At 35.7% G+C, this 14,788-nt stretch overlaps 2 protein-coding genes across 2 annotated transcripts; one reads left to right on the forward strand and one right to left on the reverse strand.

Moving 5' to 3' along the window:
* Positions 1 to 595: 595 nt before the first annotated feature.
* LOC145954807 (uncharacterized) lies at positions 596 to 1,750 on the reverse strand. Its single transcript, XM_083069498.1, has one exon. The coding sequence runs from the start codon at positions 1,748 to 1,750 to the stop codon at positions 596 to 598; it is 1,155 nt and encodes a 384-aa protein (XP_082925624.1).
* An 11,228-nt stretch (positions 1,751 to 12,978) lies between these two features.
* On the forward strand, positions 12,979 to 14,407 carry LOC109817612 (putative transcription factor At1g11510). The gene has a single exon (XM_083061166.1). It carries the CDS (start codon positions 13,085 to 13,087, stop codon positions 14,228 to 14,230), a length of 1,146 nt encoding a protein of 381 aa, XP_082917292.1. The 5' UTR covers positions 12,979 to 13,084; the 3' UTR covers positions 14,231 to 14,407.
* The last annotated feature ends 381 nt before the right edge of the window (positions 14,408 to 14,788 follow it).

Raw genomic sequence — 14,788 nt, forward strand, 5'->3', positions numbered from 1 at the left:
TGTCATCCGCGTTTGGGAGGACCAACGTCTTTGCTGATTAACACTGCCCCCCATTCTCGTATACCAAGGAGAAAGATGTTGCCCCAAGGAGAAAGATGTTGCCCCAACCAACGAGTGTTGAGAGAGTTCTTTCATGAGCCGAGATTTGTGCTTCCTTTGTCGGCCAAATTGAATGAAAGTCATTTTTGCAAGACTCTTCTTGTACAATGAGAATCTGGTGTAAGACTCTTCTGATCATTTTCTTATTTTTTTGTGTGTTTCGAAGAGGTGATCTTCCTATCTACCTTAGACTCAGATAATGCGTTGTAGATGTTCGAAGCTTTGATTAATTTTATTATCTTCGGTCATGTTTGTTTTTTTTTGTTGTGATTGATTTTAGAATTTAATATGTGGGAAGAGGGGGAAAAGAATTAACACAAGAGATTTATGAAAATGACGCGTATTATTGATGAATGTAAAAACTTATACAAACCCTTATTTTGTTTGAACTCATGACCTTGAGTGAATGACATGAGTTGAATTTAAAGCAATTTTTTTTTTTGAAAAAGAAAGAAAGCCCCCTACTCTAGTAATTTCTCAATTTTATACTCCAAAGTCATTCCTCGTCATGCTTGTGCAGTGGGTGCTTGTCGATGTTAGGTGTGTCGGTGTCAAATTTCAACCATCCAGCGTCTATAAGTCCTTGCACACGGAATTGTAGGGTCTTGCACCGTTCCACTGAGTGCCCCGGAGTGTTAGAGTGATAGTCACACCTTTCCTCAGGTTTGTACCACGGCGGGTAAGGAGGGTTCATCTTCTTTGTTGGAGGAAGTTGGACTAACATCGAAGCCTCTAGGAGTTGAGGTAGTAGCTCTGTGTATGTGATGGGGATTTTGTCTACTACTTTGTCGTCTCTAGGCTTTGACTGTGGTGTGGCTTGACTTTTTGGAGTAGAGATGACAGCGTGGATCCCTTCTTCCCTCTTCTTTTCATAGACTTTCCTGGGGTCATAACTTGTCAGAGCCTTCCCTATCTTCCCGCTTTTTAAGCCTTGCTCAACCCTTTCACCTATGGTGACTATGTCGGCAAAAAGGGTTGACATGTTCCCTATCATCTTGTCATAATAGGGTCCACTTAGAGAGTCAATGAACATTGTCACCATCTCTTTGTCAGATAATGAAGGCTCTATTTGCGCAGCCAATTCTCTCCATCTTTGTGCATAGGTTTTGAAGGACTCATTGCCCCTCTTGCTTAAGCTTTGTAAATCAGACCTATTAGGAATTAGGTCAATGTTATACTTGTATCGACAGAGAAAAGCATCGGCTAGCTGTTTCCATGTCTGGATCTTCCCTCCATCCAGCTGCATGTACCAGTTAAGAGCAACATCTGAAAGGCTTTCCTGAAAATAGTGTATCAGGAGCTTTTCATTGCCCACGTAGGCTGCCATCTTCCTATAGTACATTGTCAGATGTATTTTTGGACAACTAGCCCCAGTGTACTTCTGGAAGTTAGGGATTTTGAATTTGGCGGGGAATTGGATGTCCTGCACTAGGCACATATCCGCAGCCTCTTGAATGTCAAAATTGTGGCCTTCCACAACTCTCAGTCTTTCTTCCAAGGCGTTCAGATGATCTTTGGAAGTGTTACCAACATTGCTAGTACTATTGTCGTGCTGCAATTTGTTCATGGCCTCAAGCATTCTAGCCATTTGTTCCTTGAGCTGTCCGAGCTCCTCATTGAGGACACAATTTCTTTCCTCTAGGTCTTCCATAGCTTTTTTATTTTGAGCTTGTGTGAGTACGAAATGTTGAAGAGCCACCTTTAAGGGACAAGATAATTTCTTATCAAGCTTATTTAAATGATAATGCATGTAGGGAGTTTCTATCAAAGACTTAATGACTCATCCTTGTCGAGGGGTGAGTTATCGGTGTTCCTCTTCATAATATTTTATGATGTGACAGAGGTCACACTGATTTCTCGTCTTTGATACAAATCCCTTTGTGATCCTAAATATATGATATGCATGTTCCTTTTTTTATTATTATTTATTATATTTTTTTATTTTGTAGAAAATGCATGATGCCCCTTTCTTTTTTTTTAAAAAAAAAAAGAAGGAATGTATGCTTCTCACAAATCTTATTTCCACACTAGGTTTTCTCTCACATGATAATGCATTTTTAATTTTGTGTTTTTCTTTACCTTAGGGGAATTATAAAAAAATAAATGAATGATTTGAATAGACAAAATGCAACAACCATATGCTCATACAATCCACAAACAATCGCGTATACATCCATGGTCTATGGTCCCTGTTAAGAAAAGTGCATTGTATAAGGTGGTTCTAATTATCCTCACTTCGGTCTTAAGGCCCCCAAGGTGTCCCCATTATAGGGACTCAGTATCTCTGTCGTCGTCACCTGGCAAACTCTAAGGTCTGTCACAGTATTTCGGGCTAGAGTAACCGGTTATCACCTTGAGTGTGATTTCCGACAAGGCTCGCAGGCTCGAAGGCCAAACTTGGGCCGGTCGTACGTCAACCACTCCCTATGTTTAATACCCTCATGCCCCCGGGTGTAGCGGGACTGTTGTGTGCTATGGTTTGTGTGCAATTTGTTAATTCAAACATGTGCAGAATTTAAACAAGCATATAGATAATAAAGTCAAACAAATAAAACAAACAAAGTAAAGGGGAAAAATATTTAAATTATTATTTTTATTTTACTAACTTCATTAATTAAATGGGCCTGACCCTCTTTAAAAGTCCCCAGCGGAGTCGCCATCTGTCGCAACCCAAAAATTTCCGATCTTGCGACCTATGGTTTAGATATCCTTTTAAAGATCTCATCAATTGAGGAATGCCCGAACACCAGACTAATCCTTAATTGATGGTTTTGAAAATAGGTTTTATGGAGTCGCCACCAATGTTTTACTCAAAACATTGGAAAAAGAAAAGATTTTTAAAAGGTCCAATAATGGCCTTGATAACCAGAATTGGGTTCGGGGGTCGGTTACGTGTAAGGAAGGTATTAAGCACCCTTACAGCGCCCTAAATCGGTACCCTATAATGAAGTTAACATGATAAAAAATAATAAATTAAATATTAAATCCCCTTTGTTAATAACTATTCACATGCTTGAAATTTAAATTATACGAATGATCCTAAAATATCTACATGATTGTTTTTATTATAATAATGTTTATCAAAGATAAGAAACAAAGATAAAAAGTAAAGGAGAGAGAAGAAGATTCACTGAAATACCTCGTATCAAGCTTTGTTAATGGTGATTCTAGGTGCTTTGTGGCAACCTTTCACACTACAATACCTCACAATATCTCAAGAAATACAGGTGAAAGAAAAAGAAAGAAAAAAGAGAGAAAAAGAGAGAAATTTCGAGCTCTGGACGAAATTTGGAGTCCCTCAGAAATGTGGCCGAGATTCCTATTTATAGGCTTCAGATAGGGTCCAGAACGGCCCGTTCCAAAATCGGAACGGCCCGTTCTGGATCTAGCCGTTATGTGTTAATTTAGTGTATTGGAACGGGACGTTCTGAAATCGGAACGGCCCGTTCCGGAGGCGCGTTTAACACATAAAGGTCATTCTGGAACGGCCCATTTCAAATGAAAAATTCAAGCCTTTTTTGTTATTTGGAACGGCCCGTTCCAATGTGGGAACGACCCGTTCCAAATGTGTGTTTTAGCCTTCTTTAAAGAGCCTGGAATGGCCCGTTCCAAATTTGGAACGATCCATTCCAATTTTGGAACGGCCCGTTCCGATTTTGGAACGACCCGTTCTAGTTTAGGGATTTAGGCACTTTTTGTAAATTGAAACGGCCCGTTCCAGTTTTGGAACAGCCCGTTCCGGGCTACTAAAACTAGCTTTTTTTGGGCTTTTAGCCTCCTGATGTCATGTCTTGATATTTCCATGATTGGGAGCTCCTTTCCTTGATAATAGACGTCCATTTCTTCCTTTGTATGCCCCCCGGACGAAATTGGGTGTCTACAATGAAGGAAAGATAACAAGATATACCTAGGTTATGATTGAAGTTGCAAACATAAAAGTAAACAAAATGCACACAAGACTTCACCTAACACAGATTCAGCAAGCAAACATTTAATGCCAGATTATATAAATATCAAGGCTATTTATCACAACGGGTAGATTTAAACGACGGGAAGCTCTGCCTCAATGGACACATTAAAATTCAAACAACGGGCAGATTTATTACAAGGCTATAAATATCAAGACCTAAGAAGAGAAAAAATAGAGAAGTGAAGCAACGAGAAAAGCGAACGCTAAAATAATCTTATATCTCTTCCTATACAGTCTTGTATATCTGTGTAAAATTAAGATAGCTTATCTTAGTGAGTGTAGAAATTACCCTATCCTCTCTGTGTTATATACACACTCTAAACACTCATCTTTGTAAAACTAAGGTTGAATACCTTAGTGAGTGTAGAAACCATATTATCCTCTTTGTGAGAGTTGCATACACACTCAAAACATCTATCGTTTGTAAAGCCTAAAAAGGCTAGTGAAAGAATACTTGGTGAACTAGAAGTGGTTTAAGAATACTAGCGTCGACGAGTGAAGTTGATGAACCAGGAGTGGTTGAGAATACTCGGGGAACTAGAAGTGGTTTAAGAATACTAGCATCGACAAGTGAAGTTGATGAACCAGAAGTGATTGAGAATACTTGTAATCTGTTGTGATTAGTGGAAACCTTCAGTTGAAGGAGACTGGACGTAGCTCAGGTCGAGCGAACCAGTATAAAACTCTTTACACTCTTTATCCATTTCCAGACGTAATGTTGTTTAGCTATTATATCATACTAAAATTTTCTTCCATTGCTTATTTTTTATTACAACTATCTTTGGACGAAAAACACATGTGCGTAACTCATTATCTTAAAGAACATTTTCCTTTTAAGAAATATTTTTCTTGTGCAGACGATAAACCTTCAAATGAAAAATCTTTTGTTAAGCCAACTTTGTATAGTTTTTAATTGTTCAAGATAATATTATTTTTAGACGGAAAAAAGTCTCTTTGTGAGAACGTTTTTAAAATTTCTTCGTTCTCATACACACACATTCAACCCCCCTTGTATGTGTTTTTCCGCTAACTTCAGATGTGATGGCCCACATGAAGAGTAGCTTGGGCTTAGAAAGCCCACTAACCTTCAAGCTAGTCAATCCTTCTTGAATGCTCCTAGCCATAGCTCGGTTAATTGGCCCCTTGATCCATGGTCCATCACAATCTCATATCGGAAAACTCTTCTCGTGGCCATGGTACAAGATGGTAATAAAAAAAAATTTCCAATTGCCTTTGCCATTATTGAGGGTGAAACAACAAATGCATGGTATTTCTTTCTTCATTACCTAAAAAGACGTGTTTGCCCTCAAGATGACCTTTGCTTAATCTCCGATAGACACGAGTTCATAAAAAATGCCTATGCTAGACAAGGTAGTGGTTGGACACCATATTATTCAGTGCACGTGTTTTGCATTCGCCATATTGCCCAAAATTTCATGATGCATTTTAAAAATGCAAAAAAGAAAAAAATTAATCATCAATATGGGTATGTAGTTCTTTTTTTTTTTATCATCAATTAAATATTTATTCTTATTTGTTTTACTATATTTCAACAATAATAAATTGTTGATTTTTTGCTATTCTAAATTCACAACTTTTGGGATGATTGAGCCCAAGTTCAATTACCACTATAACATATTAAAAAGCAAACCAGAAATTGAAGGTGTAATTGATTGGCTTAACACTATTCCTAAAGAATAATGGACTCTTGCATGTGATGATGGCCGACGATGAGGACACATGACTACCAACTTGGTAGAGACAATAAATTTCATTCTTAGGAAAAGAAGAAATTTGCCAATATCTACAATTATTATGTCAACTTATAAGAGATGTAATTCCTTAATCATCTAGTGAGGGAAGGAAATAGATGCTAAATTCAGAGTCGGCCAAGTTTATATTGAAATAATAAATAGGGACATGAGAGATGCAAAATCCAAGGCTAATAGTCATCATGTCCTTAAATTTGATCATTCCAATATACATTTTCTAGTGCAAGAGACCATTAACCCAAGGGAAGGACAACCGCCGGGAAATTTCACAGTTAGACTACATGAGAAATAGTGTGACTGTGGGAAATTCTAGAAGTTACACATGCCATGCTCCCATGTTGTTGCTGTATGTAAGCATGTTCACCATAATTACACATCTTACATAGATCAGATATACACATTAAAATATGATTCAAATGTGTATAACAAGTTATTTGGTAAATTGTCCAACTAATCTTATTGGTCAGATTTTGACAAACCACAAATCATACCAAATTCAAAAAAAATTAAAAATAAAAAAGGTTGTCCGAAGTCATCCCAAATACGCATTGAAATGGATAATGATTGAATCAAGACAACCAAAAAGATGTTCTCTATGCAAGAATGTTGGTCACTCCAAGAAAAAATATCTTTACCATAAAGGGAGTTCAAGTCAAAAAGCTTAAATTGACGGTTTTTCATGACCTACATCTCAATTTTGGTTGATTTTGTTGTGTGTCTTTCACAAATATCATGTTCTATAATTTTAATTTGTTTGCAATTTTAATTTTGTTATGTGTCCTTTACAAATATCATCTCAATTTCAGTACAATTTTTTTAATAACAATTTTAATTATATTTAATTATAAATGCAAAATAAATATATTAAATAAATTATACATATTTACAAATATAACAATTAATTATTAAATTACATTATTCAATTTTCTATATTTTATAAATTTAATTTAAATAATAAAATAATTTTTTAAAATTTAAATATAAGTATAATATTAAATTATGAAATTTAAAATAAATTAAAATATTTTTAAAAAAATTCAAAAAAAATAAAACAAAAAATAAACGAAAAAAAGTCCCAATTAAAAAATCGGTTATCTAATATTTGATTTCTCACCTGAGCTAGAAAATGAGTCAATTATGTAAATAAAAACTGACCCAAGTTATTTAACTAAATAATAAAATATATTAAAAAGTCTAAAATAAATAAATATATATATATATATATAGAGGAGGGTTCAAACGACACCAGTGTAACTTTTACTAAGTATTACACCGCTTAATAACTTTATATTAAATGTGAATTTTATAAATCCAACCGTTAGAAAGTTCATATTACTTTATATGTGTATATCAAATTTTGTTAAAATTGAACAACAACTTAAAGATAATCAAAGTATTCATATTTTAGTATATTTTGAAATGAATATATTACGCCAATTTTGTTTTGTAAGAATGAAGTATCAAATCATCTTGGATTAAGATAAAATTTTGTATATATGATCTAAGAGATATGAACTTTCAATCTAACGGTTGGATTTATAAAATTCACATTTAATATAAAGTTATTAAGCGGTGTAATACTTAGTAAAAGTTACATCGGTGTCATTTGAACTAGGCATGGCAACGGGGCGGGGCCTGGTTTTACGTTCCCCACCCTCGCCCCTGCAAATTTAAACCGCCCTGCCCCCGATACTCGCCGGGGATAAAATCTAGGTCCCCATCCCCGCCCCCGGCGGGGTTCAGGTTTCCCCGCCCCGCCCCTGCCCCCGCTCCTATTTTTTTTTCTTCTTTTTTCTTTAAAATAAATATGAACAATTTAAAAAAAAATAAAAGAAAAATAAAATAATATAAATTTTTACATATAAATATTTATAATTTTGGTTTATATATATATAAAAATAATTTTTAATTATATTATTAAGCGGGGCGGGGGCGGGGGCGGGGTGGGTATTAACATCCCCGCCCCCGATCCCGATTTTATTAATCGGGAAAACTCGAACTCGAACCCGAACCCGATAAACACGGGTTTTTCCCATCAAAATCAGGGCGAGTACCCACGGGGGCGGGTTAGATTGTCATGCCTAGTTTAAACCCTCCTCATATATATATATATATATATATATAGATATATATATATATATATATATATATATATATATATATATATATATATATATATATATATATATAAAACAATCAACTCTTATCTACATAGTAAATAATTAAGTTTTTAGAAACAATTTTAAAAAGGTGAAGTCTCCCAAGGATCACTAATGAAAGTGGTGCACCATGCACCACTTTTATTTACCATTAGATGCATCCAACCTATTAGCATATTATACACCCTATCACACAGGATCTAAGTCTCTGAATTTTTTACTAAAATAATTTTTTTTTAAAAAAAAATTACCAAAAAAGTAGCTGTTCCAATGTATTTACGCTTTGGTTTTCACATTTAGAATGGACCTTTCTATATTAAAAAATAACACATGAAGAATGGATCAGAACGGGCCATTCTAGATGAAGAAAAAACACATGACGAATGGATCAGAATGGCCCATTCTGAAATCAGAATGGCTCGTTCTGGTTTAACTGATCATATGTTATTTTTTGAATCTGGGACGACCCGTTCCAAATTCAAAAATAACACATGACCAGTTGAACCAGAACGGACCATTCTAATTTCGGAACGGGCCGTTCTGGCCAGATGGGTCAACACATGGAACAACAAACATGAGCACACATTGACGGGTCATCCAATGCAAGGCCCATTGTTTCACACACGAGAATACATGGAATGGTACATGGCCAATTCCATCTATTTCCTATCTGTGCCACGACTACTACAAGATTCAAGGACCCATCAACGACGAAGGACTTCCACAACATTTGAAAATGGTGCAACTTTCATGCAATCGTATGAAGAGACTCATTAGCATGTATCAAATCCTCCACACAACATCACCCCATAAGAAAACATAATTGACAGAAGGTATGCAATCAATGGAAAAATAGAAGAATGTAGAGAAAAAATGTGCCCACACCCATCAACGACAAAAGACTTCCACAACATTTGAAACTGGTGCAACTTCCATGCATCGGATGAAGAGACTCATTAGCATGTATCAAATCCTCCACACAATATCACCCCATAAGAAAACATAATTGACAGAAGGTATGAAATCAATGGAAAAACAAAAGAATGTAGAGAAAAAATGTGCCCACATATTGCCAGCCTCATGAGATGGTGTTGTGCTACAGATGTATTAGCAAAAATGAAGTGTGCTTAATGAGTACCCCTTCTAACTTCTAAAATTTCTAATGTTAAATTTCATGGTATTTGGTAGGTTTAAGGTTTAGGGTTCAAAACATTCTTATGCTCCCAAGTATTTTCCAACAAGATTCTATCATTTTTATTTTCATTATTATTTTATTTTATTTATTTTTATATGCATAAAAATATTGTATTCATTTTCGACTCACTATATTTTGACAAATTGTGAATTTCACATGTTATTAAATTATTTTTTTCAACTCAACTACATATTTGTCATAAAAACTTTTTTTTAGCAAAATAATATTTTTTCATCCTACTAAATTAAATTTAAAATTTAAGTATAATTTTTCAATTGATAATGTTTTTCTATTAGAATTAGAGGTTTACATTAATTATATGCGTAAATTTCTAATTCTAATTAGAAAATATCACCAAACAAAATTTTCTACTATAAATATAATTTTCTCTCATTTATCATTACAAAAATTTGTTAGTTTTAGTTTTAAATCTCGACATTTTCCTCTTAAAAAAATGATGTTAACAAATATTTTTAAATTTGATTTACATTAGTTTAATTGCTTTTGGGTAGAGCTGTCAAAACGAGCCAGCCCGACCCGTTTGGCCCGACCCACCTCAACCCACTTTTTAAGTGGGCCAACCCGACCCGACCCACCAAATTTATTATGCAAATTTTTCTAGCCCGGCCCGGCCCACCATGGGTTGGTGGGCTAAACGGGTCACCCAAGAACCCACTTGATTTTTTTAAAAAAAATTATAATTTAAAATAATATCTAATCCAAAGTAAAAATTATCAAATTAAGTATCATGGATACAACATTAAAATTAAATTAAAAAGTGTACAACTTAAAAAAATTAAAACAAAAAAATAAAAATTCTTTCATGAGAGTGATTATTCATCAATATTAAATTTTATTGGAGGTTTGGGTAGATAAATTTATACCAATTTCATATTGTTTAGTATTGATTTTATCTTTATCTATAAAAAAAATGATATCTTATTAAAATAATGCATATATAATAATAAATAGTTAACTGAGTTGTTAGTGGGTTAAGTTGATGGATTGGTAAGTGGGTCAGGTGGGCCACCCGGCCCACCACGGGTTCAACCCGGGTGGGTTGGGTCGAAAGTGGGTCGGGTCACATTTTTTTACCCATCATAAATTTTTTTCATTTTTTGGCCCGGCCCGGCCTGTTTTCAAGGTGAGCCGGGTTGACTCACGGGCTGGAGCCCACTTTGACAGCTCTACTTTTAGGGTGCATAGACTTTCGTCATTTTGTTGCCAATGCCATAAACATTAGGCGTGAATTAAATTTCACCTAGTGTGAGGAGAGATACTCATTTTCTGTTAGGATTTGCACTGGGTGCTAATGTATGTGGCGTTGAACATGAGTTAGATAAAGGCCATATGCCTAATTAGGGTCGGGCGTGAGTTTTGTCATACCAGACACGAGAGAATGGGAGACTCTTTACCTCAATCACATTAGGTGCAGGTAGTTTGGTGCTAAGCGTGAGTGAGATATGAAGCCCCTTCCTCAATGACATCAAGCATCCTATGAATGAAGTTGGGCGCAAGCATGAAGAGTAAGAACAAATCATTGATATAGATATAAAAAGAGAAATGTGTGTGTATATATATATATATATATATATATATATATATTCATAAAAGAAAGATTATATCCAATTCCAAACAAGGAGTGATTTAGTTATTCATTTCCATGGTAGCCTTCAAGAAAAAGATGGAAAGAGGAAGAAAATGTACTAATGATTTGATATTAAGCTCCAAAATGAGTGTCAAAAACAAAGTTTATCATGCTCAATATATTTGAGAAATAACTTACTAAGAAGATGTATCTACTTGTCAATGCTTCATCAATTAAGAAATACACAGTTAAATGTGTTTAGGGTTTATGTTGATTTGTGATAATAGTTGTAGCACAGATCGGAAATAGATGGAATTGGCCATGTACCATTCCATGTAGTCTTGTGTGTGAAACAATGGGTCTTGCATTGGATGACCTATCAATGTGTACTCACGTTTGTTGTTCCATATGTTGACCCATCTGGCTAGAACGACCCGTTCCCAAATCAGAACCGCCCGTTCTAGTTTAACAGGGCATGTGCTTTTTTTGAATCTGGAACGGGCCGTTCCAGATTCAAAAATAACACATGTCCAGTTGAACCAGAATGGGTCGTTTTGATTTTGGAACGGGACGTTTTGATCCATTCGTCATGTGTTATTTTTTCATCTGAAACGACCTGTTCTGATCCATTCGTCATGTGTTATTGTTTCATCTGGAACGACCCATTCTGATTTTAGAATGGCCCGTTCTGAACGTGAATAGCAGTTGGAACATGTGCTTTTTGGGTAATTTTTTAAAAAAAATTATTTTAGTAAAAAATTCAGAAACTTAGATCTTGTGTGATAGGGTGTATGATATGCTAATAGGATTAGATGCATCTAATGGTAAATAAAAGTGGTGCATCCATACACCACTTGCATTAGTGATCCATCAAAGAATTTAGGCTAAAAACTTATTTTGGTCCCTTATAATAATTGTTTGTTTCAATTTAATCCCACTTTTATTTTTGGTCTCAATTTGGTCCTTAATAAATTAATTGGTTGCAATGTCGGACTTCTGTCCAAATTACTTAGACGGAGTTAACTGTTAGCCACGTGGATGCTACGTTGATGTCACGTGGAAGCTACGTAGATGCCACGTGGATGTCAAATTTTTGTCATGCATCTGGAACCAGAATGGCCCATTCTGAAACCGGAACGACCCGTTCTGGTTTCAGAACGGGCCGTTCTGGTTCTAGAATGTCACACATACAGTTAATGATTATATCCAAAAAATTTAGATCGTGAGGACAATACTTATTCATATATTTGTAATATTAAAAATTTTATATATAATTTTTAAAAGTATAAATATATATTATAGTTATTTTAACAAGTTTTTATATCTACAATTATGATTAAGGATGAAAATAAAGTAGGTCAGATTATGTTATATTATAATTTAACAGATTTAAACCTAATTTTTGTTAAAAATACGTTATAAATATTATATATTTATCTATCATAGACATTTTTTAAAATGTTTGGTTACATAACAATCTTAAAAACCTACTTAATAATAATTTAACACTAATAAAACATATAAATAAATATGTTAAATCTTATAAAAATTAAGTTTAATTTATTTATCATATAAAGATGTTTTTAATATGTGATATAAATTTTTACAATTTTAATTTTTTTATCAACATAAACAATAAATAGAAAGTACAAAAGTTTGAAAAATATTAGATAAATAAATAACTCTTCGAAATTTAATTTTATATATATGATATATTTTTTTGGTGTTGTGCATATGATAATTTAATATATATATATATATATATATATATATATATATATATATTAGAATATAATTTTTATTTTTTAAAATATATTATTTTTTAGATAAAAAAATTGTGTATGTGTAAATGATTTGCTTTCGATTTTTGAACCACACTGGTGCACTATGTTGATTGGCGTTCTGGAACAGCCTGTTCTGAATCCAGATACATGACAAAATTTGACATCCATGTGACATCTATGTAACTTTCACGTGGCATCCACGTGACCAAACGTTAACTTCGTCTAAATAATTTGGACGAAAGTCTGATATTGCAACTAATTAATTTATTAGGAATCAAATTAAGACAAAAGATAAAAGTTAAGACTAAATTAAAACAAAAAATTATAAGAGACTAAAATAAGTTCTTAGCCAAGAATTTACCTTTTAAAAATACTTCTTTTAAACATAAACAGAGAAACCTATGTTAGTGCTCCTTCTGTTGCTGTACACTACTCACTACTAATACTCTCTTCCCAGGTCTCGCTGTCTCTTCATTTGACTTTGTTGAGAAAACCCTAAAATCCCAAATCTCCAGCAATGGCACCGAAGATGAAGCTGCAGCCGCGCAATCCCCCTGTTGAGGATCCACCCACAGCTTCTTCCTCTTCCTCTTCCGAATACGAAGAAGAAGAAGAAGACTTGCAACCTTCCACCCAACCACCCGCGCAAGATTTTTCCTCTTCCTCATCCGAAGACGACGAAGAACCTTCCAAAACCCCTCCCACTAACCCTACCTCCAAACCCTCCTCCTCCGAATCCGACACCCCCTCCGACTCCGATTCCGAGCCCAAGCCCAAGCCCACCAATCAGGCCCAAAAGCCCAAGCCCCAGCCCCAGTCCTCCTCCGCCCCGCCCAAATCCGGATCCAAGCGCCCCGCCGAGTATTCCGCCCTGCCCAAGCCCGCCAAGAAGAAGCCAACCGACGCCTCTCCTTCCGTCGCCGCCTCCGACGACGAGGCGGAGGAGGACGGGAAGAAGTCCGGCGGTGGCGGGGGCGGGCAATTAAAGCTGTTCCAGAGGCTCTGGAGCGAGGAAGACGAACTGGCGATTCTGAAGGGCATGGCCGAGTTCATTTCCCGCACCGGGCAAGACCCTCACAGGTACCCCGAGTCTTTCCACGACACCGTTAAGAAGTCGCTCCACGTGGAAGCCTCCAGCAACCAGCTGAAAGAGAAGATCCGGCGCTTGAAAAAGAAATTCGAGACCAATTTGGGGCGAGGGAAGAACGGGGAGGACCCCAAATTCTCCAAGCCCCACGACCAGACGCTGTTCGACTTGTCCAAAAAGGTTTGGGGCGAAGCTAGTATGCTCGTGGTGAGGCCCAAGTTCAATGGGAAGCCCGCCAAGAGCCCAATTCCCAAGAAGGAAGGTAAAAGCAGGAATGTGACAACAACAACGCCCGAAACAAACACTCAATTGGCGCTTGTGGACTCGAAGGGGTCTGAAAAATCTGATATTGGTGATGTGAATTCGCTTTACCGCGAGATATCTGATGTTAAGGAGCTGGATGAGGATGAGATGAAGAGGGGATTGACATTGATTGGAGAATCGAAGAGGAAGGAGTTGGAGGGAAGGTGGAGGAACTTGCGACGTGCTGAGATTGAACTCGTTGCGAATCGCTCTTTGCTCATTGGGGAACAGATTAAGTTGATACATGAAGCGCTTGAGTCATCTGACAAATAGAGATTCATTGCGTTAGGTATCATTTTTACTCTTTCTGCTGCTCTTAGTTAATTACAGGTTGTCTCTTTTAATTCGGATTTGCTATTTGCTGTTGTGTGTATATATGTCATGGACAAACCATGATTTTGAGATGAACATATTGTTCTGATTTATTAATAAGTGTGTAATTCTGCTTAATTTGTGGGTATTTAGTTTTGTTTTCACCATTGCTCTTGGAGTTTACAAGAGAGGCCATTTCATGCACTTGGTAACATAGCCTCTTCAACAATGAGTAGGAAAATTTGTGGTGTCACTTTTGGTAATATATTCAAATTGGCAAAACAAAGCCTCTTTGTTAATTGAGGTGTTGCAATTTGGGATGGCTGGAACATTCACCATCACTAATTTTCAACCTATGTAATCAGCATTTTTTTGTTAAATGTCTATCACAATGTTATTCCTGCTTTTGCCTTGCAACTCTTTTTGTGATATTACTAAGATATCAAAATTATTAATGCATATGCTTGTTAGTTGTTACAAATAAGTGGAGTTTTCAGCCATATCAGTTATACTATTCTT

This window comes from Cajanus cajan, chromosome 1, assembly GCF_000230855.2.
Source record: "Cajanus cajan strain Asha chromosome 1, NIPB_CcT2T_4, whole genome shotgun sequence".
Taxonomy (NCBI): domain Eukaryota; kingdom Viridiplantae; phylum Streptophyta; class Magnoliopsida; order Fabales; family Fabaceae; genus Cajanus; species Cajanus cajan.

Bases quoted from the DNA above. Each gene is read 5' to 3' on its own strand.
- LOC145954807 (XM_083069498.1), bottom strand. From the start codon at position 1,750: ATGGAAGACCTAGAGGAAAGAAATTGTGTCCTCAATGAGGAGCTCGGA.
- LOC109817612 (XM_083061166.1), top strand. From the start codon at position 13,085: ATGGCACCGAAGATGAAGCTGCAGCCGCGCAATCCCCCTGTTGAGGAT.